This window comes from Coregonus lavaretus (assembly GCF_964263955.1).
Source record: "Coregonus lavaretus genome assembly, chromosome: 7".
In the NCBI taxonomy this organism is placed as follows: domain Eukaryota; kingdom Metazoa; phylum Chordata; class Actinopteri; order Salmoniformes; family Salmonidae; genus Coregonus; species Coregonus lavaretus.
Window position 1 is genome coordinate 55,431,319 of NC_139994.1, and position 27,693 is coordinate 55,459,011.

The 27,693-nt window shown below is 42.8% G+C and overlaps 1 protein-coding gene across 1 annotated transcript; it reads left to right on the top strand.

Moving 5' to 3' along the window:
- Positions 1–1,083: 1,083 nt before the first annotated feature.
- Positions 1,084–27,693, top strand: LOC311131997 (protein transport protein Sec24D-like). The gene is made up of 23 exons (XM_084165160.1): positions 1,084–1,189; positions 2,587–2,788; positions 3,172–3,271; positions 3,704–3,840; positions 4,152–4,436; positions 4,739–4,869; positions 5,364–5,475; positions 6,516–6,643; positions 9,162–9,300; positions 9,665–9,780; positions 10,960–11,084; positions 14,006–14,197; positions 15,468–15,561; positions 17,634–17,750; positions 17,897–18,067; positions 18,520–18,616; positions 19,307–19,452; positions 19,733–19,871; positions 20,769–20,887; positions 21,259–21,438; positions 25,356–25,547; positions 25,688–25,777; positions 26,299–27,693. The coding sequence occupies exons 2-23, from the start codon at positions 2,638–2,640 to the stop codon at positions 26,437–26,439; spliced, it is 3,102 nt and encodes a 1,033-aa protein (XP_084021286.1). The 5' UTR covers positions 1,084–1,189; positions 2,587–2,637; the 3' UTR covers positions 26,440–27,693.

The following is a 27,693-nucleotide window of genomic DNA, read 5'->3' on the forward strand; positions in this document are numbered from 1 at the left end:
ATTTCATTGTTATTGTTTATCCCTATACATTTGTTGATTTAATTGCATTGTACATTTGAATAGCCTATTTGATGAACTTCTCAGTAAGTGCCTGCCCGGTCAATTTAGTCGAGTATGTGCATGTAAGGTGCCCAGGATATTGAGTGTACTGTTTTCCGGTTGGCAACGTCCTAGTATGTAACAGAATAGCAATACAGAATATAATATTCTGCGTATGTCTTGTGCATACGCAGGCCTAAACGAACACTAGCAAGTGGATAAACAGTGTATAAAGGCAAAATAGAATAGAATATAAACTTAATTCACTGATAGGGAATTTGTCTTGCGCATACGCAGGCCTAAACGAACACTAGCAAGTGAATACACACAATTCAGTCGCATGTAGCCAACAATTATGCAGAGATGAAACCATTGAATTAAAATGCTGATTTACTGTTGAAACGATGTTTTCACATTATAAATAATCTGCACAAAATCTGGATTTTTCTAGGTATAACCTGTTGGGACTAATTGTTATCTATGGGACTAATTGTTATCTATGACCGGTCTGGTCTCAATTACATACACCTTGTTGATAAGCCTTTTTAGATCACCTGACAGTGGATATCTATTCAGTGTTAGGCCTACTGCATAGTAAATGGAAAATGAATGCGATGGGCCTACCCATCTTCATTCATAGTTTACTGCCTAGTTTACATTTAGCCTACCCTATGCGGAACTGTCAGATCAGAACTGCACAATTTACTAGGCCTTGAAGAGTTTTATGCTACGCAATCGACGAAATGTGTATATGCTGACGTGTAGGGTGTCCCACAAATTGGCGCATGCGCACGTACCACTGAGAACTACAGAGCGATACATGGGGGTCGACACTAGTTAACACAGACAGAAAGTCATAAACCCCGCCTATTTCTAAAATGTATTTTCTTAAAATGTGATTTTAAACCTAATCCTAACCTTAGCCACACTGATAATATTATACCTAACCCTAACCTTAAATTAAGACCAAAAAGCAAATGTTTATTTTCATGAATTTCTACGATATAGGCAATTCTGACTTTGTGTCTGTGGTAACTAGTGAAAACCTTACTTAGGGACCGGTGTTGTGTTGGAGTTTGACGTGGCACTCTGCTTTCAGTATCAGGAATTCATAGAGAAGAGGACTCGGCAGATACTCCCAAGAATACAGGTAAATATTTTAATTGTACAGAAAAGCCTAAAGCGTTTTCTAAGAGGGTATTTTACCATCTATTGTCCTATTGAAATGCATGTTTATACCCGAATGCTTTCGCGGTGACGCGAAACTTAGTTTCATATTTAGAAATGTCCGTGTATGAACAACAATGTATCTATTAATGTATCTATTTGTAAATACATGGCGCCTATCCGAAACGCATGTTTTGTGCTGGATAGATGGATAGTGTTTCGGGTGCTGCAAACAACTGATAAATTTTCTTGCAGTTGATAAGTATAGGCGTCTGTCTGGTTGTAACTAAATGGTAGACTACCTAGGTTGGCGATGCTAAGATTTGTGTCGAAAATAACGGTCTTTGACGTGGCAATTCTGGGTAGTGGCTGAAGGACTCGTCTTACATCAATTTTTTTGCCATGACTGTCTCTTGATATTTCTGTCTTCATCTATTGACTTTTTTTCTCTCCCATTTTAATTACTTTTGCATTTGATAGCCTAACGTTACGAGTCGTAAACGGAGTTGTCTATGCGAGACAGCTGTTTATGTGGCCTTTAATGAAGCAAGATTTGACAACTGTGTGTAGGCTATAGTGTGGAAGATCATCAAGTCAAGCTTAGTTGGTTCTAAAATTGAGAAAATTTCAACTTTACCGTGAGATTAAAGGACAAAGAATAGCTTACAAGGTAGAACAATAATTTGTCTTTGCCATATAGCCTACTATTTTGCAGAAGGTGACAAACTTATTTAGGTCTATGTATTTATTTATAACCGTTGAACTTATTGAGAGGCCTATTGCTCAAGAATGATTTCACCAACACTACACATGAACTTGTGAACCTAGGCCTAAATCAGTCCTTGAATATTTTGAACAGCTAAAGATATCTATATAGGCCAAACATTTCTGCTCCAATATGTCATAATGAACCAACTATTCTCAAATGTTATCGCATATATTCATCTTGAGAGAATAGGAGGTCTTATTTTAGGTGCATTGTTGCAGGAAACTGACGTAAGTATAGTCACTCGTAGAATAGACTATGATGATGGAACCTTCTTGTCTCCAATGTTCTTGGGTCTTGTTGTCTTGAGGTCAAATATTGCTTGTTGGCGTTGCCTGGTGGAGAACCACTTATTTACCTCGTACTGGAGAAAAATACTGATGTTAGGTGTGAGAAAAGTACTGAAGACCACAAAGCTGTCAAGTGTGCAGTCTACGAAAAATGTTCCCAGGTGCAGTGTCAGTTGTTTCCAAATGCTGCGGTTGGTGAAACTCTGTTAGAGCTTTTGTAATCTCATTATTAAATTCAAACAACTTTTTCTTGGCCCTTCAAGTCAAGACTGCCTTAAATGATCTGCTTCCTCAGAAGAAAAAAAATTGCTTCCATCTTTGCAGGTTCTTGGATCTCCGCTATTTTGGAATGAGAAGACCTTAACAGCATTTAGGATGAGTCAGCAGGGTTATGTCGCCACGCCTCCGTACTCCCAGGCCCAGCCTGGGATGGGGGGCTACCCAGCTGGGTTTGGGAGTTCGCCTGCCCAGCCTCTCTATGGACACTATGGGGGACAACCTCAGTCATTCCCCACCCCACCGACAGGTAAAGCTGCATTCCTTTGGTCTCATTCCTCCTGTGAAGTCTTCTGTTTAGCTTTTCGTCTAATAGGTCTGATCTTGTCTTTGGGAAGTGTGCAATTCTTTATTAGTCCAGGAGCAATTGTTCGTTCATGATTCAAGCGATGCAGCTTCAATTGAAATGACAACATTTAAGCCTAGGGATATGTGTTTCTGTGCACGGCCATGATATCACCTCGTTATGTAGACGGTTTGCCGGTGTGTACTGTACTGTGTATGTAATGTGTGACCGCAAGAGGATGCTTTGTGGATAGCAATGCTATTGCCATAGCATTTAGATTAGACATTTTGCTCAGGTGCATACTTTGTATATATTGTGTGACCATAAGAGGATTCTTTACCTTCCAGGTGTGATGAAGCCTGTATCGTCCCCCTCCGGCATGCCTCCACCGCAGGTCTCCAGCCAGTATGTCTCAAATGTTCAGCAGAATGGAGCTAACCCTCAAAGGTAACAGAGCCTACTCCACCGAACAGAGTCCATTTACCACAATAACATTCTAATGGTCCAATTCTACCCTTCTCCCTGAATTATGCACTTGATCTATTCACCTCATGGAATTTAATTAAATGTAAAAGGAATGGACTGGTGTAATACATATGATAGAAACACCCTCTAGCCCATGTTAACACCAAGTCATTGCTTTCAAACCCATGAGAGGGAGGGAGCAAGTGCACACTTCGGGTTAAAGAATTGGAAGGCAACTATGGCTGCATCCCAATACTCTTAGTGCATTCCTTCTTCCATTTTCTTCAAGTCCACTTATAGGTAAATGGACTGAATTGTTGTTGTTTTTTACTTCTGAGAAGAAGCAAGGGAAGGAAGCTAATTGATACTGTTGGAACAGACAAAACATTTAGCTCTTTGTTTACTGTCCTCCAGGTACCCTGCCCCTCCTTCTGCTGCTGCCCCTCCGTATGGACAACCCCCTCATTCCCAGTACCACAGCATGGCCCCCCAGGCCCCAGCCCCAGCACAGCAGCTCACCAATCAGATGGGTTCCATGAACCTCGGATATGGTAAATAATCACTGTTTGTAGAACTCGAGTGTTGTATTGGGAATGGTTAGGGGGGGTGGCATCCACTTCAGCAAGTAAAGATTCAAACCAACTCCCAAACAAGTTAAAAAAGCAAACAGCCAAGTAAACAGTAGAACAGAAGCTTTTGGGTAGATCTACTATTCTTACTAGTGTTATGGATTCTTACTAGTGTTAGTCTATATATTTATGGCTTTGTCAACTTCGGTAAACTAGCATGCAGTATGTTATTGTTAGGCTTCATTCATGCAGTGTGTTGAAAGTTGTTCACCCTCCCCCTGCATTTCCTGCAGGTCCAGGGCCCATGCAGAGCCCTCAGGCACCCCCCACCTCTCCCCCAGTCCAGCAGCCATTCCAGACCTCACCTCCTCCAACCATGGGACACTCAACCCTGGGCCCCCATTCACCTCAGATGGCTCCCCCACAGTTGCCCCTAGCTGGCCCATCTATGGGTGGCCCCCCACCCATGGGAGGCACGGGTAGGCCCTTCCCAGGCCCACCCCCTCCAGGCGCTGGGGGCTTCCAGCAACCTGGTCCTGGAGCAGCTGGACCACCAGGATACCCTCAGCAACCACAAGGTACAGAAAGCGCAGTTACCTGGGGCTAAGTGCTGATCACTTCAAAGCTTTATGGATTTGTAGGGCCAGTTTCCTGGAGCCAGATTAAGCCTATTCCTGGATTAAAACATGGTTTTCAGAAATAATCTGTGTCCTAGGATATGGTAACTCACTGTGGTAGTCAAGCTTATCTTATTGAAGGTGGTGAGTAGTGTGTACAAATTGCTTTTGGAGTAATGTACCACTTAGTGTGTGCTTGCCAATAGGATTGCACCAGGTGTAGGTCACCAGAGCCTTACACTGAGGCATGGTCTGTGTGTCAGGTCCGTTTGGGGGGCAGATGGCAGGACCCGGGATGGCGGGACCAGGGATGTCTGGCCCCTTCCAAGGTGGGGCAGCCCAAATGGCCGGGCCACCTCAGAAAAAGCTGGACCCTGACTCCATCCCTAGCACAGTGAGTTTATATTTAATTATCGTGTGACTTCACGTCTTTGCATACCAGCATGCCATTTCACATGTTTCCTAGCTACCTCCAAGTCAGTATTCCCTATAAAGACAACTCTTTAGAAGATCTGGCTACTGCACACACAGTATAGGCCCAGCATAGACATGTGAGCAGCCCAATTGTATTATATCACCTCCCCAAATTACCCTATGGATCATATTGAATGTGTCTTATTTGGATGAAATATATGACAGACAAATTATGAAGTCAACCCTGTGTCTCGTAGTTAAACCCACAAAATGTTTGACTGATTGTGCTTGGAATGTTCATGCAAACTACAAAGCAACAGCAGCATGTGAATTTCTACGATACCAATACGTCTCCTTTACCACACACATCCAGCAAAAACTGACCGAGTGGAACTGATTGAAAGCTTTCACCCACAGCCTAACTGTTTGTCAAGGAAATGGCTCTTTCACTGACAATGCACCTCTCTGGTTTAGACACAAGTCACTGAGGACGACCAAGCCAAACGAGGGGGACAGGTGTACACCACAAACCTCAGGGGCCAGGTTCCCCCACTGGTCACTACTGACTATACTGTACAGGACCAAGGTAAGGCACAGGAATACCAGTGTACTGGAAACACAAACCTGTCTGTGTCATTGAACAGAACTAACCTTACTTCAACACACTTAACATAGCTTTTTGTCCAGTCCATCACTAGCACACCTGACTCAACTAATCAAGGGCTTTGTGATTACTTGACTAGTTGAATCAGGTTTGTTTGTGCTGGGATGGAACAAAAATGTGCAGTTGTGAGGTTCCCCAAGGAATGGATTAGTAAAACGTGACACAGATGACTTTGAACAATACCGTAATAGCCTTAGCTCAAACATACACTTCTGAAATACATTTTAATGGCAACATGGGGAACATAATAGGGGTGTATTCATTAGTGCACACCGTAGCAAACTGTAGCAAAACATTTTCACAAGGGAAACTTTTTTTCAACGAAAACTAGATTTTCTTAGGTAGGTCCCTCCCCATTTCGGCCTGTTTGGTTCCTAGTGAGTAGACCCCTGCTCTACCTCAAACAAATACCTCCAGAAGCCAGTAATATAACAGCTGTCTTTCAGACACAAACCTTTAGATGAGATTCCATTTTTTAAACTTTGTATTTACTTTACCCTTTGATCTCGTTTAAGCTGCGGCACTTCAAATTTGTCAAACTTAAACCTTTCTGTCTCATAAAAATTTTTTAACCACAAAAACAAAATTCACGGTAATGTTCTCTTCGAGTGCAACTTTACCTGGAAATGGCAAGGGAAATACTGATTTGTTATGGTTTAAGTGGTAATGTTTGATACTGTACTTAAAATGTATGAATAAGAACACTGAATACTGTATTTCTTTGTAAAAAGACAATGTAAAAGAAAGTAAGTTATTTACAGCCTGATGAATCTTTTAAAGGGAAGAACTGAACGATATTGTGACAAATGTAAGGCTTTATGCGTAAACACAAAATGCAAACATGTTTAAAATGTATTTATATTTTCTTGAATCAAACCAATATGAGTACATTGGTTACTCTCTAACTTTAATTGAACTATTTAAAAAAACGTTTTCTGTTTCCATTTCTTCATCCTCTTTAGGAAACGCCAGTCCAAGGTTCATGCGTTGCACCACCTACTCTTTCCCCTGCACGGCTGACCTGGCCAAGCAGTGCCAAGTTCCCCTGGGCGCCATCATCAAACCTTTCGCCACGGTGCCAAAGAATGAGGTAGGCCTTATCCTGTGTATGTTTGCAGAGATTATCCACATTGTTTTATAAAGTCAGACCACTAAACCGCTTATGAATTCTGAAACCAAGATATTTAAAGCCAGACACGACCAAAACCACAAGTACTACAGTATGTTTTTCATTTGGGGAGGGAGACACTAGCACTTTTAGTTTTCCTCAATGACTCGTAGACGTATTATTTCCTTAAAAAATATACTGTATGTCCAAGTGCTGTAAACGTTTCAAAGTGTCCCGTGGACAATCTGCATTTGGATCCTGTGTGGTCCCAGGAATCCTGCCTTAGATATTCTTCCCCTCACTTTGTCTTCGGTGCCAAAGGGCCTTTTTAGGCAATGCTACTGTAGCTTTCTATGAGACAGAGAGAAAGAGCTAATTAGCTAATGTCAAGATCTGCGTGGACCACAGAACATGAAAGCGGTTCAACAAAGCAATCCAGTGCATTGCCTTCTCAGGTTAGCGCTCAATGTCCAGACAGTGCTAGCATGATTCCCATAGTAGGAAGCTAACGCCCTGCATGGATTCCATATCAAACAAGCTAGCACATTAACAACATGTTAGCATTATTGTTTTGTTTTGTTTGGGATGAATGACCTCACTGCACAAGCACTCAAGTCTTAACTTTAAACTCTTGTATTGCACTTGGACTTATTATTACAAAATATATAATTCAGCTGCACGTCCCCTTTGGATGAACTACTTGGTTGCATTTAAATCTGTCTGCATGTGGAGTTTAATGGTCTTGGAGCCCAAATGAAAAACATACTGTAGTACTTGTTTATATACTGTTGTGTGTAAAGGCCTCCCTTCAAGAAAGAGCAGAAATCAAGGGGGTCTTATTGGGACAATTCAATGTGCTTTTAGGTTAGATTTATAGCCCTGAGACAATGTTTTGGTTGTTAGGCTACAATATTTTGGATAGTATATCATTTCAGTGATGCTTAATGTAAATAGTTTGAAGTAGTTGAACGAGGCTTGAATCTTAGATTTACTTGAGGATATAAACTTGTGCTAAGATTTGGCTATTTGGCCGTGCACATGTGAATATAGCATGTGCGCACAGTTTGTTTTGTTTTCCCTAATTAATGTTTGTGGGTGTACAGACTTTGTGCATGTAATTTATGTCATATGTTTCCATGGGTTGGTTTGTGTGTGTGTGTGGGCTTGATAAGCTATAGGCACAACTTTACCATCTGTATTCCTGCACATCCCCACTCAGCAGGAAAAATATTTCATCCTTACATTAAACAAAGCCTTATTCGCCCAGAAACGTTCTGCTATAGACAAATGTAATGCAGCTATTTACATACATGGGACATGAGATTGATACGTTTCTGGAGAGCGAATCTGCTTTGTGTATTGTAACCGCACGTGTTGAGTTTGGACTATAATAACTGTTTTGAAGGTATAGATGAGATCACCCACAATGTTTAGACTAAATGCTTTATGGCGGAGTGTGGGTCTACACGGGTAAAGATCTTGATAGAACTCACACTTGTTTAACACGGCAACAACTTCACATTTCTAGACTGTTTGGTCTTGTTTTCAATTTCCACAAAAGCTCAGTTTTAAAGGCAAGATTTGAATGCAAAGTAAAGCAAAATGTAACTGTTAGGATGATTGTATATTCGGGCTCCCGAGTGGCGCAGCGGTCTAAGGCGCAGCAGTCTAAGGCACTGCATCTCAGTGCTAGAGGCGTCACTACAGACCCTGGTTTGATTCCAGGCTGTATCACAATCCGGCTGTGATTGGAGTCACATAGGGCGGCACACAATTGTCCCAGCGTCGGCCGGGGTAGGCAGTCATTGTAAATAAGAATTTGTTCTTAACTGACTTGCCTAGTTAAATATAAACATTAAAAAACAATTGCTGAGGCGCAAACTGAAGCCTGGGAAATGGCTCCACCTTTGGCCAAGGGAGCCACTACAGCCCAACTACCCAGGAGGACTGGCACACGTAGACTTTTGTCTAATCAGCCTCAGTTGTGACACACTGGCAGAGAGCACATGAGCACAGTGTTTTAAATCACTCTAAGGTTGGGTTAAGGATTTGATCAAAAGTAAAAAAATGTTTACTGCATCCTGGTTGTATTTACTGATATATTATCCAGTCAATGACTGCAACAACTATGCTTCTGTTGGTGTATAGCTGGTGCTGCCCTGTAGTATAAACTGGTGAAGATAATGCATGGTAATCATAGTTAACCTGAAGCCTGTAAATTTCACCCAAACTACCAAATAAGGCATCGTCTATGTACAGTTGACTATGGGTCAATGCTATAACGAATCCTTGGGACGTCCCTACCCTATCCCTAACCTTAACCATAACCCTTTCTTAACCTTAACCTTAACTATTTTACATTTTAGCTTCAATGGGGTCGGGACATCCCAACGATCCCGGATAGGACGGACCGTTTACAATGGGCTACAGTTGACTCCAAAACAAAACGTGTGACTGCTGTCTTATGAGACTATTTCCTCTGTTCTGTTGTGTGGCCCAGACTCCTCTCTACGTCGTGAACCATGGTGAGACCGGCCCGATCCGCTGTAACCGCTGCAAGGCCTACATGTGTCCCAACATGCAGTTCATCGACGGCGGCCGCCGCTACCAGTGCGGCTTCTGCAACTGCGTCAACGAAGGTACGTCCACCCCTAACAAGGAGGGGATGGGGGACCTTATTGGGTAATAATGGTCTGTGGTTATGGATCTGACCAACCTTTTGGAGCTCAAAGCTAAAAAAATTAATCTTTAATTTGGGTAACTTATATTAGCCAAGATTTAAATGATAGTTGTTGGAGTTATTCCTCATATTTCTGATATAAGGTCTGACCAGTGCTTTGGGGTAGTTTTGAACCCTATTTTACATAGAAACTAATGCACTCGGGTAGGGGACACTATGCCTGAGAAATGCATTTAGGGCATGGTTGCTACGCAGAGGCAATATTATGTTTGGGGTATGTTTTTGTCACCACTGCTAAAACACGTTATTTTGTTCTCTCACAGTGCCAGCCTTTTATTTCCAACACCTGGACCACATGGGCAGAAGGGTGGATTTATATGAGAGGCCAGAGCTGTCGCTGGGGTCATATGAGTTCGAAGCCACCCTGGATTACTGCAAGGTAAGCAATGCTCTACCATTGTGGTTTAAATTAACCTTCATAGTGAACCTTATGTATGATATTGTTTCATTTTATACAAATGGAGAGAAATTGGCAGTTGGTAAAATAACTACTTTGAATTACTTTTGTATGGATGAAAAGTAACATGTGTTTCAATCAATATTCTTAGCAGTTTATATGTCGCCAAAAGCCTACAATATGAATTGACATAGGGGAAAGCTGTGATGGTACATGGAACAGAACGTATAAAACTTGCCAAACTAATGCTTGGCAAGAGTCTATCTCTTAAAGACTTGTATGAAGTGAAAGTGATTAGCGTCTCCAGTCCCAGTGGTTTCGCTGAGTAGGGTCTAGAAAGTGTGTAGAGGGAGTAGGTGCTTACCTCTTGGCAGAGCCTGCATTCTTCATTCAGCACCAGATGATTAGAAAGGAGCACAGAGTACAGGCAAAAGCATGTTCTGTTCATTCAACACCACCTCATTAAAGCCAAAAGAGCTCAATATGTTCTCCATTTTGTTTCGCTCTGTGGGGTGATCTTTTCTTGTACATTCTGGGTAGAGGTAGGTGGGGGCTAGCAACACCACGTTTCGCTACTGAAGCCGTCTTGTTACTTCAGTCTGTTTATTAATATTTGGAAATGTAGTTCCGACCAGCTTTCAGCGCAAGCATCCGAGGTGAGGTGAGCCGAGTCAGACTGTTACCGTGGAAACAAAACAACGGCCCGTGCTGTCTCCTTCATCCACATTCCTAACAAATGGAGGGCATAGTCCTAACGGCTCCAAGATCCAAGCAACTGTAAGCTTAAAACAGAGAAAGTAATGGCTGTGGTGGAGGGATACACAGGGCAAAACATGCGAGGAAGAGCGAATATTGGCCAAAAATTGGGGTCCAATGACCAATGTAGTTTTGTTAAGAGTAGCCTACAAGTTTGATCTAAAGTTGGGGTACAGATTTGACGTCTCTGGTGTGTTGACGTTGTTATGTGTTTGACCTTGGAGGCAGGGTCAATTGTGTTGATTTTATGGTATAAGTGAACAATAGTTGTTTTGTGTTTCAGGGTTTTAAAACGGCATTGTTTTAGACAGTCAAGCACATTTTAAACCGCAAATTAAAGAAAAGGTACAGTAACACAGTAGCTGAATTTAAGTTGTAATTCAAAATGTCCTCTCTCTCTTTCAGAACAACAAGCCAGCCAGTCCTCCGGCGTACATCTTCATGATCGACGTGTCCTATGCCAACATCAAGAGCGGACTAGTCAGACTGGTGTGTGGGGAGCTGAAGACCCTGCTAGACAACCTGCCCAGGTACACACATAACACACACACACACACACGGTATCAAACACTGACCTCTCATAATCAAGGAATGGAGCCTTGAACCACCTGCATTTGAGCACTTTCTGGAAACTGGCCCAATATCTCTCTGCCTACAGCCTAGCTCCAAGGTCTTTTTTATATAGGATCTGCCAACTTGGAGTGAGACACACTACATAGCCTTGGAGGTTACTGTGAAATGACGTAAGCTGTGTCCAATGTGAGAATCCTTTATACAATGCCCTGCCCTCCAAGGGATTAGCATTGGATAACTGAAGTCTCGAGTCAGAGAGAAACCACATTAGATTTATAGAAGTGTTTCGACACCCCCATCACCCATAATGTGTAGCTTGGTGGTTTGATATTTGGAGTGGGTTGCAGACCACCAGATACAGTATAGCCTACACTACCTCACACTTTGCTGTCAACACATCTTCAGGGGGGGCCATATGTTCGCCTGAGCTTCACTGTGCTGCCATTGCCTCAGGGTGTAACAGAATACTACTGGAAAGCCGCGATACCTTGCCAAATATGGTGGTCCCATATGTACAAGGCAAAGAAGAAAGCATTAAGCCAAATATTCAAGTATCTCATCAGTTGAAAATTCTTGCCTGAAGGTTGTGGGGGTGGGATGGGGGAGATGCTAGGGGAAGGGAAAGAAGAAGGAGGGGGGAGGAGGGCGGGCTGAAAATGTTATGGCGCAGTGCAGACTCTAACCCTGAATCACGTCCAAGACACAAGAAGTCCGCGGCACAGATGGGTCTGATTTTGGCTGTTTTATGTGGGTCGCCAGCAAGACATAAGGTTTTGATTTACCATCGAGAAACGGATGATATACTTCACCTGGACTTTCCTAAAATAACTACCTAACCTCCAAAACGGTTAGGTAGTGCTCTCCAAATTTTTTTAAATTACCTTTCTTCCCTGTTCTCCATTGTGAGGCTTTGCTCTCTCGTGCATTGAAACTAATGGAAAACATGTTGAAAACCCAACACTTTTATAAGGATCAGTAACGCTGCCGAAATAGCCACATTTTTGCTTCTAGCTTGCTACGGGGGAAAAGGGGCTCCAAGAAAGCACAAGCAGGTGTAGACTAAATCCTGTGGTATTTTCTCTATCATTTAATATTTCATCACTGTTACTCAGTATGAAAACAAGCAATACAAAGCTGCATTGCCTGACTGCTTCTCTTGTCAGTTCTTGTGAATGATATTGACATAAGTCTGTTCTATGGGACTCATCATTTTACATATGGCAGATTTAGTTAGAACGAACCCCTCATTTGTACTGGGTTAAGGTGCATGTTCTATACTGCTCTGTGTTCAGAAAGAAAGGGAGACAAACCCCAGTTGCCCCTTTTCAGATGGGGAATGCTTTTACACATTGTTTGGTCACACTTTATTTGGATAGTCCATCTGTAGATGCTCTACAGATGGTCACACTATCTGTTGATAAGCAATTGCTTGCTAAGGTTACGGTTAGGTTTAGAATAAGGGTAAGGGTTAGAGATACGGTTAAGTTTATGGCTAGGGTTAGTAGATAGTTGAAATGTTACTCATACTCGTCAAAACAGAGGTGTATATAAAGTAGATTTTATCTCGACTGCGTGGTATTCTCCCCAGTCCATGAAAATGAAAGCGAGATCTGCAAAGGGAGAAAAACAGTCATATATTTCACTGACAGTTTATTATTCATGTAATTGAACTTCTGTTGAGGCATGAGTTGGAGAGGGGTGTTCGTGAGAGAAAGAGAAGGAAATTGTGTGTGGACATTCAATCACATTACATCAGAGATAGCAGTCATCTTAATTGAAAGCATATGAGGCCCCTTTTTTCCTTCACCTATCAGTACTTTGCCCTGAAGAAAAACTCTTCCTCTCCTTAACCCCCCGACTGGGTGATGGCCCTTTTTTTTTATTGGCTGAGTGGTGGATGCTGGAAGAAGTGCCCATCTCCGGAATGAGACCCTCTCCTCCAATGTGTTTTTCTTTGCTGTAAAAAAGTGTTTCTGCACCCAGGAATGTTTTTAGCGCATCGGTTGCTTACTCTAAAACTTCACTGTGATTTTATATGGCGGGAAGTTGTTTTGCTAGATCAAATAAATATACGAAGGTCAGAAAAACCGGGCATGAGATGGGGCCTTTGACGTAGTGACATCGGAGAGGTTGAAGGGAAGCCATTAGCTCTCTAATTTAACATGACCTATTGAAGCATCCATAACCAAAACATGGACCATAAGGTGAGGAGCAATTACATAGGTCAACTTTGACCTGGCTGTCCCCTATCATGTTGTACTGTATGCATATTTGGCTGAAGCTAACATGACTGTGTTCAAATACAATTTGAAATCTTTCAAATTCGTTGAGCGTTTGCTTTAGCCTGCCTGGAGTGCCAGATGGGCAGATTTTACACTTTGGGGATTATTGTATTGTTTCCATTACGCTAGGAAAGTTCAATCAAAGACGGTTGAAGTATTTTAAAGTTATTTCAAATAGTGTTTTAAGCCAGGCCCGGTAGCTAACACTGCATACATGCATACAGTGTGTGTATCTGCATTAATTTGTTATCTGTTCATGTCATATGTTTAGAATACAACTTCAGAATAGGGGATTTATCTGCGGTTTATTGGCCTCCATGTCAGAGTGCATAAGCAATTTATAACAACTTAGTGATTACTTAATCTATGCTGTAACATAGTGTCCTCTAATGACCAGCATGTTTAGTTAAAATAAAAACTATTCTGAAAGGCTATCTCTCTCTTCATCTAGCGTGGTCCCAAATCTGTATATGTTTTAGGCAAATATTATCAACGACATGACTATCATTCATGACTCATGCCAGGCTACCGCTGCTCTCTCTCTGTAATGACACTAACACTCATCCCCCACTTTCCCCCCTCTTCCTCCCCCACAGAGAGGATGGTGCTGAGAGCTCGATGGTGAAGGTGGGCTTCGTCACTTACAACAAGATCCTACATTTCTACAACGTGAAGAGTGCCCTGGCCCAGCCCCAGATGATGGTGGTGTCCGACACGGCCGAGATGTTTGTCCCGCTGCTCGACGGCTTCCTCGTCAACTTCCAGGAGTCTCGCGCCGTCATCAACAAGTAAGGGCAGGGGCACACCTCTGACATGAGAATTGATTTGAGTAGTGATCCTTGATGGCATATTTTCTAATATTTAGACATGTTAGTTAGTGTGAATGGATAGCAATAGGCAGATCATTGGTAATGTTAGGAATCTGAACCTTTTGAAGGAGGCATTGACAATATTTTGCCTATGTAGCCCAATGGGGGGGGGGGAGAGAGAACAGGATGATCTCTGCACACCGTGATCTATACGCCAAAGTGTGACAACTTGATGCAGACCAAAGGGTGAACATTCTGTCTGAATCAATTTGACTTTGGAGCGCAGTGGGTTTAGAGTGGTCCCTTTCTTTTTGCTAAACATATATATTCTTTATCTCCAGCTCCTTCTCAAAGCCTGTGGATGTGCATCTATTTATGTGTTTATTTCTGAGGAACATTGTTTTTATGTGGTAAAAACAATAGTTGAATGACAGCATTTGATTATCTTGCCGATCAGAAGGTTTCCAAAGCATAATTTTCTCCATATCTTTAGTTTGAGTGGTTTTCATCACAAACGTCAAGATAATGTTGAAAAACAGTTGCTTCCAGAGAAGTGGTCCCTGGAAGCATTTTATATTAAAAAGACCCATGTGGATGCATATGGAAAATGGTCTTATCTATGCAGTTGTGTATGGCACAGCACCAAAGTGATTTATTACCACTTGATATTTTGGTATGTCTATGTCAAAGTACATGGCGGTAGTCCATCTCAAACAGGGACCTTTGGCTAAATCTCTTACTGGGAGATCAACCAGTTTGTTTTTCTAAAGAACTGACTCATTTTTCTCTACTTGTACAATATAATTAAACAAATGTGAGTTGAGTCCTTGGTTTAGATCCAAATATGACTTTGGAAGAATTTTGTTGTTGCTAGAAAGGGGTTTTATCTATTGAATGAGCTGAGACTCTTCTAAACTGTCTATGTGCATGATACTCCCCCAATGATCTGTGGAATTGTAAGGACAATACCGTTGGATCTAACCACTGGCTGTCCCAGTAATCTAAAATAATTTCCTTTCCTCATCTCTCTTCCTTGAAAAACCACACAATTAAAATAACTGGATGGACATTGACCGTAGTACTTACACCTATCACCTCCTTTCAGATTAGCAGTCAAAGGAAAGGAGGCAATGAAACAAAGCTATTATAACACAATTGGGACAGAGCAAATTGTGTGTACTAAGTGTTGAACACAATGTACCAGAGGTGAATGATTGTGACACTGTCCCTCTTTCTTACTCCTCTCTAGTCTCCTGGACCAGATCCCTGACATGTTTGCAGACACCAACGAGAGTGAGACAGTCTTTGCCCCCGTCATCCAGGCTGGGGTAGAGGCACTCAAGGTGAGAGGCTGGATGTCAACTCCGTCACACACGAGGGAATGGGAGATGGATAGCAGGCCAACTGTTACTTTGTCCAGGCGGTGATGGACTCTAAGTACCCAATAACCTCTTTTTGATTTCATTACAGTCATTTATTTACATAGGGACAGATAGAAAAACACTGGCACATTGAAATGAGAAGACGACAGATTAAAAGACAACAGACCCACATAATAAGATGATACAGTGCATTGTGATGTCATATATTAGATGCTTATCTTAACTTTAAAGATAGAGGAATTAGAATAGTCCCTTTACAACCAACTCTATCCCCAAAAAAGGGATTGTTTTCTTTTGTCAACATAGTCCGTTATACCGTGCGTTCTCAGTTGGCATCGTGCATTAAACAGTTTTTCCATCAACCCAATGACTCGGCAACTTTCCGTTTAGCTTCCTAATAGAACTGTTTATTTAATCAGCTCCAACTGAATTTTTCCCAACGACTTGCCTTCAGTTTGAATGAATGTGTGGTAGAGGTCACATAATTTCAGATGCTAACCGACAGCCTTGCAGAAAACCAAATCAAATTGTATTTGTCACATGCGCCGTGAAATGCTTACTTACAAGCCCTTAACCAACAATGCAGTTCAAGAAATGGAGTTAAGAAAATATTTACTAAATAAACTAAAGTAAAAAATGAATAGAAAAATTAACACAATAACGAGGCTATATACAGGGGGTACCGGTACCGAGTCAATGTAGAGGTTGGTCGAGGTAATTTGTACATGTAGGTAGGGGTAAAGTGACTTCAGAGATAAGAAACAGCGAGTAGCAGCAGTGTAAAAACAAAGGGAGGGAGGGGGAGGGGGTCAATGTAAAATAGTCCGGGTGGCCATTTGATTAATTGTTCAGCAGTCTTATGGCTTGGGGGTAGAAGCTGTTAAGGAGCCTTTTGGACCTAGACTTGGCACTCCGGTACCGCTTGCCGTGCGGTAGCAGAGAACAGTCTATGACTTGGGGGCTGGAGTCTTTGACAACTTTTTGGCCCTTCCTCTGACACTGCCTGATATAGAGGTCCTGGATGGCAGGAAGCTTGGCCCCAGTGATGTACTGGGCCGTATGCACTACCCTCTGTAGCGCCTTACGGTCGGATGCCGAGCAGTTGCCATACCAGGCGGCGATGCAACCGATCAGGATGCTCTCAATGGTGCAGCTGTATAACTTTTTGAGGATCTGGGGACCCATGCCAAATCTTTTCAGTTTCCTGAGGGGTTGTCGTGCCCTCTTCATGACTGCCTTGGTGTGTTTGGACCATGATCGTTTGTTGGTGACGTGGACATCAAGGAACTTGAAACTCTTGACCCACTCTACTACAGCCCCGTCGATGTAAATGGGGGCATGTTCGGGCCGCCTTTTCCTGTAGTCCACGATCAGCTCCTTTGTCTTGCTCACGTGGAGGGAGATGTTGTCCTGGCACCACACTGCCAGGTCTCTGACCTCCCGCTCGTCGTTGTCGTCAGCAAACTTAATGATGGTGTTGGAGTCGTGCTTGGCCACACAGTCATGGGTGAACAGGGAGTACAGGAGGGGACTAAGCACGCACCATCATTAAGTTTCCTGACGATTAGCGTGGCAGTTGTGTTGTAGCCTACCCTTACCACCTGGGGGCGGCCCGTCAGGAAGTCCAGGATCCAGTTGCAGAGGGAGGTGTTCAGTCCCGGGGTCCTTAACTTAGTGCCCACAAAGCTCATCACTATGGTGTGGAACGTTGAGCTGTAGTCAATGAACAGCATTCTCACATAGGTGTTCCTTTTGTCCAGGTGGGAAAATGCGGGTATGATGGTGAGTCGCAACTAATTTGGGTCAGTAAGACCATTGACTCTGTTGATTAAGCAATCTGTTGACCTAAACTTAAACCCTAGAATCCCCTCACTGAACGAGAACATGATGAGACGCATCCAGGTCAAACCAATGTTGTTCCCTTCATTGAAACGGTCACACAAGGAAATAAATGCACGTCCACACCTTTTTCCTGTATTGGCTCTCTCCTGTTACCTCTCTGTAATGTGATTATTTATTTTTGTCCTCTACAGACAGCAGAATGCAGCGGCAAGCTGTTCATCTTCCACTCCTCCATCCCCACCGCTGAGGCCCCTGGGAAACTGAAGAACAGGGATGACAAGAAGCTGATCAACACAGAGAAAGAGAAGGTGAAGCAAAATTGCTTGTCTTTTACATTTAAAACAGACTTTAAGTGCACCATATTATCATTGGCTATTAAAAAAATTTGAGTGTGTGAATAGCTTGCTTTCTAACGTGTGTGGTTGTGTTGTTTGGGTCCCCTGCGGTGTCCTAGACTCTGTTCCAGCCCCAGAAGGGTGTGTACGAGCAGCTCTCCAAGGACTGTGTGTCTCAGGGTTGCAGCGTGGATCTGTTCGTCTTCCCCAGCCAGTATGTGGACATCGCCACCATGGGAGACGTCCCCACACACACAGGAGGCTCCATTTTCAAGTATAGCAACTTCCAGGTATACACAAACAGTATGGCATACAACTGCACAATACAGTTTAAGTTTGTACATTTTAGTCATTTAGCAGACACTCTTAACCAGAATGACTTGCAGGCGCAATTAGTGGTAAGTGCCTTGCCCAAGGGCACATAAACATATTTTTCACCTAGTCAGCTCAGGGATTCGAACCAGCCACCTGTCGGTTATTGGCCCAACGCTCTTAACTGCTAAGCTACCTGCCACCCAGTTCCCCAAAAGCGTTCCTTTTATGCCACAGAACATCTTATTTTAAACTGCCATTTGAGTCCATGAATCATTCTCTTATTGGACAAATGAAATTACTTGCATTACATTAAATGCATTAGAACCCATATCTCATTCAGATCTTAGCACTGGACCAATATTCCATGGAGTGTAATTGGGGAAACTGTCACCTTGTGGTTGACTGTGTCACTACCTGTGTATTTCAGGTGGAGATGGATGGAGAGCATTTCTTGAGTGACCTGAGGAAGGATGTGGAGAAGGCCATCGGGTTTGACGCCATCATGAGAGTCCGCACCAGCACAGGTAATTCAGTCATTGAATGTTTTTTTTTGTGTATGAACTGATTCTCATTGCACTTGTATGTACTTCAAAAAAATGAGAAAAAGATGTACAGTGTAGAATTTAAGAAAATTTAATAAAATTTGTTTCCAACATTTTTACATAGGCAGATAATTCCATTGCTTAAATGATGCATTGATGGCCTCCCGAGTGGCGCAGCAGTCTAAGGCACTGTATCGCAGCGCTTGAGGCGTCACTACAGACCTGAGTTCAATCCCAGGCTGTGTCACAACCGGCCATGACCGGGAGTCCCATAGGGCGGCGCACAATTGGCCCAGCTTCGTCAGGGTTGGGGGAGGTTTTGGCCAGGGGGGCTTTACTTGGCTCATCGCGCTCTAGCGACTCCTTGTGGCGGGCCCGGGTGCCTGCAGGCTGACTTTGGTCGTCAAATGAACAGTGTTTCCTCTGACACATTGGTGCAGCTTGCGGGTGGGTGTTAAGAAGTGCAGTTTGGCGGGTCATTTTTCGGAGGACGCATGATTTGACCTTTGCCTCTCCCGAGCCTGTTGGGGAGTTGCAGCGATCGCAATTGGAAATCACGAAATTAGGTGAAAAAAAAAAAAAAAGGTATTTGAGGTAAGATTTGTTTTACTACTGCTGGACTGTATTGCACTTCAAGACACTAACTCATAGTTTTCCCTTCTCTCCTGCCAGGCTTCAGGGCTACAAACTTCTTTGGTGCTATCCACATGAACAACACCACAGACGTGGAGATGGCTGCCGTGGACTGTGACAAGGCTGTGACGGTGGAGTTCAAACACGACGACAAACTTAGTGAGGAGACGGGCGCTCTCATGCAGGTGTGTCTCACACACACACGACTCAAAAAACTAACGCTAAATTGTTTTGCTGAAATCATATCTCAATCTGCTGTTTTAATGGTTACCACTAATCAGCTATTTAGGTTCACTGCAAAGTGGATATTTGACTGCAACGAAAATACAGATATGCATCCCATTCACAATGTGTGTTTTCAGGCAAGGGTTCCACAAAGCCTTAAACATCCTACTCTGATATGTAAGATTAAAATCCTGACAGTCTTTTGACCCACTAACGGCTTCTGTGTGTTCTGTTTCCCAGTGTGCCTTGCTATACACGACCGTCAGCGGCCAGCGGCGTCTGCGGATCCACAACCTCAGTTTGAACTGCAGCGCCCAGCTGTCTGAGTTATACAAGAGCTGTGAGACGGACGCCCTCATCAACTTCTTCGCCAAGTCAGGTGACTACACCCATCAGCGTATTACTGTATTTAGGCGTGTTGTGTTCAGTAAGGTCCAAATGAGAGAAATGTCCTATAAATCCACTTCCCATCTAGGCATAATGAATGAGATTCGATATAAATAATCTATCAGTTCAAATAACGAGTTAAGGACATGTTCCAGAACTTTGGCGACTACTAAGTATTTGTATAAACCTTTGGGCTGGATGTGTCCGTGTAGTTCATACATGTGTAATCTATGAGCAGAATTACTGTCTTAACTCAATTAGCCACGAAATCCCTAGTTTGAAAGCGACAGTTTTTCTGGAAGCTGTGCTGCATCATAGCAAGAGGCACATGATGCACACACAGCAGAGCAAGTGCGAGGGTAATGACGTGGTGCACATATCTGCAAATATGTGACATGGTACGCAATTTACAGAGTCCACTTGGCTCGTGAGCGCTACTTTCAGAACTACCGGCTAAAAGGTATACAAAAGCACCAGAGAATCTCTTTAATTAAATAGTTAGTCTGCTCATTGGCTGTAACATAGCTGGCTGGTGTGTTATTCTGCATTATACAGCATACTAACTATTTATGTAGATCTATATCTGCTTAAGTCGGCTCATGACTTGTGGCTGCAACATTGCTGGTCGATGGTGTCATAATTCTATTTTAGTTAAATACACCTCATTCATCACTTTAGCTACCTGATTCCCGGTATATGTAAATCACCTTAAAAGATACCTAAGAGAAGTAACTTGTTCAAAACCAGAACCATATGCCTCTCATAAAATATTAGTGACAAGCAAACTTGTTGTATGACATGAGAGCACTTCAGACAGCTTTAGTGTGGGAACACAGTTACTGACCTCCAAATGCCCTCTAGCTCTCCCTTCATCCCCTCTCTCTCACAGCGTACCGTGCCATGCTGAACCAGCCCCTGAAGACGGTGAGGGAGATCCTGGTCAACCAGACGGCCCACATGCTAGCTTGCTACAGGAAAAACTGTGCCAGTCCCTCCGCTGCCAGCCAGGTCAGTGGCACAGAACACTGTGGACAACTTTCATAGAATAAAACGTTGTTCATTTTGTTACTTGTCTTTGTGTTGTGGTCGCGTTTTACAAATGCAGTGGTGTGATATAACTCCTAGGCTGGTGACATTTCAAGTATCTCGTTTCAAAGAAGTGTACAAACATCCAGTAACTTACAGGTGCAGGGTACAAAAGTAAACTGATGAACGAAAGACCGATGGATTCCTGCACATTTTGATTCCTACTGCAGTTTTATTATGTTTGCTTTTGTCATTTCAAGTATCGCAAACATTGCTACTGTAGCGTCAGGGAGTCATCATGTGTATTAGAGGTTCTCACTTGCTCCTCTCTCCCCTTGTGTATCTGTGTGTAGCTGATCCTGCCTGATGCCATGAAGGTGTTCCCGGTTTACTTAAACAGCCTGTTGAAGACTGGTCCCCTGGTGGGCAGCGCTGAGCTCTCTACAGACGACAGGGCTCACCAGAGACTCATCACCACGGCCATGGGGGTGGAGGATACCCAGCTGCTTCTCTACCCACGCCTCGTCCCACTGGTGAGACAACATGCACACTCTCCTGCCTCGTCCCACTGGTGAGACAACATGCACACTCTCCTGCCTCGTCCCACTGGTGAGACAACATGCACACTCTCCTGCCTCATCCCACTGGTGAGACAACATGCACACTCTCCTGCCTCGTCCCACTGGTGAGACAACATGCACACTCTCCTGCCTCGTCCCACTGGTGAGACAACATGCACACTCTCCTGCCTCGTCCCACTGGTGAGACAACATGCACACTCTCCTGCCTCGTCCCACTGGTGAGACAACATGCACACTCTCCTGCCTTATCCCACTGGTGAGACAACATGCACACTCTCCTGCCTTATCCCGCTGATGAAAGCGCACACACATAACACACCCACCTCTGGCGCTACCCATGTCCTTTTTACCAACTGCAATTTGTTTGTTTATTATGATCATGATACCTGTGATTCCTTCCTCATTTAGGCAAATGGACCTCAATCTTAAGTGTTCGATCACTATCCCAATCCCACTTCAATTACCTCTAACCGGTGCCCCCGCACATTGACTCTGTACCGGTACCCCTTGTATATAGCCTCGCTATTGTTATTTTTACTGCTGCTCTTTAACTATTTGTTACTTTTATTTTGTATTATTTTATAATGTATGTATGTATGTGTGTGTGTATGTGTGTATATATATATATATATATATATATATATTTAATGTGTGTGTTAGTGCTGAGTTCTGACTACATGGTATTCACTTAATTGATGTGAAAAGATACTCCGGGATATATATACTGAATATCGCTCTGGTCAAGGGATACAATAAAGGTAAAGATGACTCTGTTGTTGAGATAATGAACAGCAGAGGGCAGCATTTCGCTGCGTCCCACTACAGCGGAGTTGACGCATTTACCAGTCTTTGGTATTGGCATCCGTAAGGTGTGACATCCTATTATTTGATATTGCATGCCAGCACACAAACAATTACCCAGCAAAACACTTCAACAAAACCTGCCATTTTGAGGTGGCTGATGAGAAACTGAATGAATGGTGTGTGCATGAGTCTTCAGAGAAGTGTATGAGGGTAAAGATACAAGTGGCCTCAGTAGAATAATTTTTACATTTTTAGTCATTTAGCTGACACTCTTATCCAGAGCGACTTACAATTAGTGAGTGCATACATATTTTTTTCTTCATACTGGTCCCCCGTGGGAAACGAACCCACAACCCTGGCGTTGCAAACGCCATGCTCTACCAACTGAGCTACACGGGACTATAATAATAATTACATGCTTCATAATTGTGACATGGCTCATACAATGGCAGTTATTTGTTCTCCTTCATATCTATTGCTGTGTTTGCTTGGAAAGTGCCAGGCACTTGTGATTCATTTTGTTTTAATTTGTGTGTCACAGCAAACACGGCAATTGTTTTAAAGCAATACTGTAATATGTGCATAATTAGGGTTGGAATGGTCCTCCTAATAATATGCTGTAAACTCTGGAGCACTGCTCACCTGAATGAAAGTGCAAGATGGATTTAACTTGTCAACCTATCTTGATTATGTCGAAAGATAGTAGCATTTTCATTGAAAAGGTGTGCAGCTCAATACTCTTTGGTTGGGGTACAGCTCAATACTCTTTTGTAAGGACTCCTCTCAAAATGCTTTCATTGGTGTCCATCTCAATACTGTCATAATGGGGTACATTTCAATACTCTTGTTGGGGTCCGACTTCAATTGTTTAAGCACAATTTTGAAAACAGGGCCCGGTTTGTCAAAACACTACACACAATTAGCACAACCCTACACTAAAGTAGCACAACACTTCAGATCATTTGCAAAATGGAACACTTTTGTCAAAACTATACACGACTTCATAAAAACAATATTTTGTTACCATACGAAACACACACATTTCATGACTTCAATCTTTTTGAACCAGTTACACACTGCTGTTGCTAACCTAAAACACTTTTAGCAAGTCTAATTCTCAGTGATTAGAGTACTGTAAATGAAGTACACAGAGAAAGTGCAACTATACAAACACTACACAAGACCAATGCTGCAGACTGAGGAAAATATCATTTATTTCTCTCCATATACCCAAATCGGTCAACATGGAGAATCACAACAAAACATGTCCCAGTTTTCATGCTACTACAGTAGTGTGCATAACACTGTTAGCTCAGCAAACAACAGACAAACGTAAAATACTGTATCCAGTACAGGTTACAATTACAGTAAATAACAACAAACATAAAAAAATAATCTGGAAAAAAATGGACTTGTACAGAAAATACTACAGTAAACATACTATACATTATCTCTTCGCCTAGCTGGATCTGGCCAGAGAATTTAATCAACATCACAAGCAATATCCTCATTAGCAAGACAATGCGGGAAGAACCGTCTTGAATGTCGAATCCATTCTTGCACAGCTGCGGCGTCGACTTGGTCACAGGCGTCCTCCATGGCCTGAATGAGGGGTACCTGAGCCTGGGGCTGGAGATCGTAAACCTTCCACCGCCATGCAGAGAAAAACTCTTCGATAGGGTTTAGAAATGGAGAGTATGGTGGAAGGTATAGTACTGTCAACTGTGGATGGTGTTGAAACCAGTTCTGGACCAAAGCAGAGCGGTGGAATGACACATTGTGCCAGATGACAGTGTATTGCATCTGGTGCATTTCATTACCTGCTGTGACGATGTGGTGCAATCGGTCCAAAAATGCGAGAATGTGAGGTGTGTTGTAAGGGCCCATTTTGGCATGACGGAGGAGAACCCCATGCTGTGAAATGGCAGCGCAAAGGGTGATGTTACCCCCACGTTGCCCTGGGACATTGATTATAGCCCTGTGGCCAATGATATTTCTGCCTCTCCTTCTTGCTTTTGTGAGGTTGGACCCTGCCTCATCAATATATATGAATTCATGCAGGATTTCCTCAGCATCCATCTGCAAAACTCTCTGAAATACAGTGAAAGACAAGATTGTATAGTTCAGGATAGGTCTAGTATACAGTCAATGTAAAAAAGTAATGTGTGCAGTATGCAACATCAGTGCTAAAGTGAACAATACAAACCTCCAAATACTCATGCCGCAGCCGTTTGACCCTCTTTGAATTCCGCTCAAAAGGCACTCGATAAAGTTGTTTCATTTGAACCTGATGTCTTTTCAGGATGCGTGCCAGTGTTGACTGAGAGACCTGATGGACATTATTGAAAATGGCATGGTCACCGATAATGTTGGCTTGTAGTTCTCTGAGCCTGATAGCATTATTGTTTATTATCTCTCTCTCTTGTTCTTGTGTGAATATGGGCCCCCTTCCTCCTTGTCGTTCCCGACCCTCAATCCTATGTAGAGAATAATACATGCAACTTACTGTAACCTCTGCCTCTTCCTCTACATCCTTCTCCTCCTCCTCTGTGTACTTCTCTCACCCTCACTCTTCTTCTGACTCCTTCCATTTTGGTTGAAGGCAGGTGAACCTACCTGCTGCATTTTTATAGTGCTTAAACCTGATTGGTGTGTCTACAATTTAGCAATCATTTGTTTGTACACCTGATGGCTGTGTTTAACAGATAGGCTCAATTTGACAGTCAGTGATTTGGAATTGCAAGGAAGTGACATCATGATATACTTATGTGTCTGATGTATACAAGTGTGTTTAGTGTTTTGCAAATCAGTGTGTGTAATGTTTTGCAAATAGTGTGAAGCTGACAATGTGCTTACAGTTGTGAAAATCTAGCCTTGTGTTTTGCTCCTTGAGTGTAAGGTTTTGCTAATTGTGGGAAAAGTTTAATTTTAGTGTGTAAGCAATTGTAAAAAACTGTAATACTATGCTTCTTGTTATAGATTGTGGTCTACCATAACAGTCATGTGCAGCCCCCTCCATTTCTTCAATAAAGTTGTATTTATTCATTGATTGATTCCTCCCCCAGCACAACATGGACGTTGCCAGTGATGTGGTGCCAGCGCCAGTGCGCTGTTCTGAGGAGCGCCTGACAGAAGCTGGCATGTTCCTGCTGGAGAATGGGCGCTCCCTCTTCCTGTGGCTGGGCCAGGCCTGCCCCCCAGAGCTGGTTCAGAGCATCTTCAATGTGCCCTCCCTCGCCCACATGCCCGCTGACCTGGTGAGGACCATAACTCCCTTACCCCCAAGCTCAACAGGGGATGGGGTGTTTCAACACCTTAGAATACCATTAGTTCTGATATTTTAAAAGTTCATTCAAGACTGTGTAGAAAGAATAGCATATCACTGTGTGTTTTCCAGCGCTCCCTACCAGTTCTGGATAACCCCCAGTCTAAGAAGCTGCGTTCCATCATTGACTCATTGCTTGACCAGAGGCCCAGCGCCATGAAGGTACAGTATTCAATATATTGGTTACTGTTACTATGCATACTTTCCACTGGATGTCTAAACTACTTTGATATAATTAAAGAACGGTATCAGTTTGTTGAATTGGGAAACAAACGTAGCCATATTTATCACACAAGGGCATAAATCTTACTTTTAAGCCCTGGGAACAATAGAATATCATACATTCAACAGGCTGCCCAAGCTTATACTGTTTTTCCTGAAAGCAATTGCCAAAAAATGTAAGGAGTAGTGAAATATTTTGCTGTTGATATAGCATAGTATTGATAGTGGACTGAGTCATTTTGAACAAGCGTTTAAAAAACCTGAAAGCAGTTTGTGCAGGAGTGCGCACCCCAGGTCCTCTCGAGGGCTACCAGGTCTGCTGGTTCCATTCTAGCTGATGAACGCCTCCAAGATGCTCATCAGCTAGAATGTAAACCAGAAGTGTCTTGTGCCCTAGATTTAGAGTAAGGTCATAAGCTGACTCTGTCCCCATGTCATCCCCCCCTCCCCCTCCCCTATAGCTCCTAATCGTGAAGCAGAAGGACCGGTCTGAGATGCTGTTCCGCCAGCACCTGGTGGAGGACAAGGGGCTCCACGGTGGAGCCTCCTATATGGACTTCCTGTGCTACGTCCACCGCGAGATCAGACAAGTCCTCACTTAACACCCCCCACTGGATATCACCTCTTACAGACTCCATAGCTGCCTTTCCAACACCCTCTAACCCCTCCCCCTTATTCCACACAAACCTACAGGACTACCGTTCTCTATTCTGTCAGAGTATCAGGATCTGTGCTCCAGTCTGCTATGTACATTTGTCTACTTATACGAGTCAGTCTGACTTCTTTAAGTCCGCAGAATTGATGTACATTAACAATTTACTGGTTTCTATGTAAATGGAGCAATGGATATAAAAGGAATTGCTGGGGTTCAGGACAAATCAGGACCTCCGGACCACAGGTTTGGCCACATTTGCAACATTAGACAGTGTTCACTTCGTTTCACAACATTTACATTTTAGTCATTTAGCAAACGCTCTTATCCAGAGCAACTTACTATTGAGTAAACAATTTTAATTATATATATATATTTTTTTTTTAATTGCCAATGTCTGTTTTTAAGCACATACATTCCTTTCTTGTCACAATTTCTCATTAGGGAAGAGTTTACAGAATTCCACAGCACCAAATGGTAATTTAGCCACAACATGGGTTAAAATAAACATCTGGTTGGCATGACAAAAAATGGGTGCTGTGGCTATTATTAAATTAATGGTTCACTCAACCATTCATGATTGGATTCCATTATTTTCCCATTCCCCTCAGGTATGGAGAGAATTTGCTAGCTAGATTATTGATACAAGGCCAAATTCAGTGACAACTCACTGACAAACATGGGAGAAATAACCCAAATCATCTGCGTTATTTATCTGTAAAGATGAGATTAAACATTCCACATTCTTAATTAATTCCAGTTATATACCTGTATGCCTTGTTTTTGTTTGTTTTCATCAAGTTACTGCTTATGTCTCATTTACATTAATTTAATATATAAAGTCAAGTATTGGTTGTGTTTGTATGCGACATGGAGGTTTTGGGGGAAACTGAGTTCCTGTGCCAGTTCACCGTGTGCCTTAAATACATGTTTTTTTGTTTGTTTTTAAATCTAGGCCATTAGTCTATTCCAGTGAGATACAGATTTCAATCTATCTGTTAGATTTGTATGCAAACATCTCAGGTCATTCGTGTACCTAGCAATTGTGGTGCAGAGATAAACAGTTGCGTAACTGGAAAGACTGAAGTGTACATGAAATGGATCTATTTGAGTGAAGTGGCCTTGGAGTAGCGCGCCATGTACATTCTGAGCTAAAGCGCGCATATATATCAGTTTGATTAAATTCCTGACTATATCAAGCTTT

Excerpts from the sequence above, each read along its gene's own strand:
- LOC311131997 (XM_084165160.1), top strand. The coding sequence starts at position 2,638 with ATGAGTCAGCAGGGTTATGTCGCCACGCCTCCGTACTCCCAGGCCCAG. Across the intron at positions 2,789-3,171 it reads ATTCCCCACCCCACCGACAG|GTGTGATGAAGCCTGTATCG; the intron begins GTAAAGCTGCAT and ends TTTACCTTCCAG. Across the intron at positions 9,781-10,959 it reads CCACCCTGGATTACTGCAAG|AACAACAAGCCAGCCAGTCC; the intron begins GTAAGCAATGCT and ends TCTCTCTTTCAG.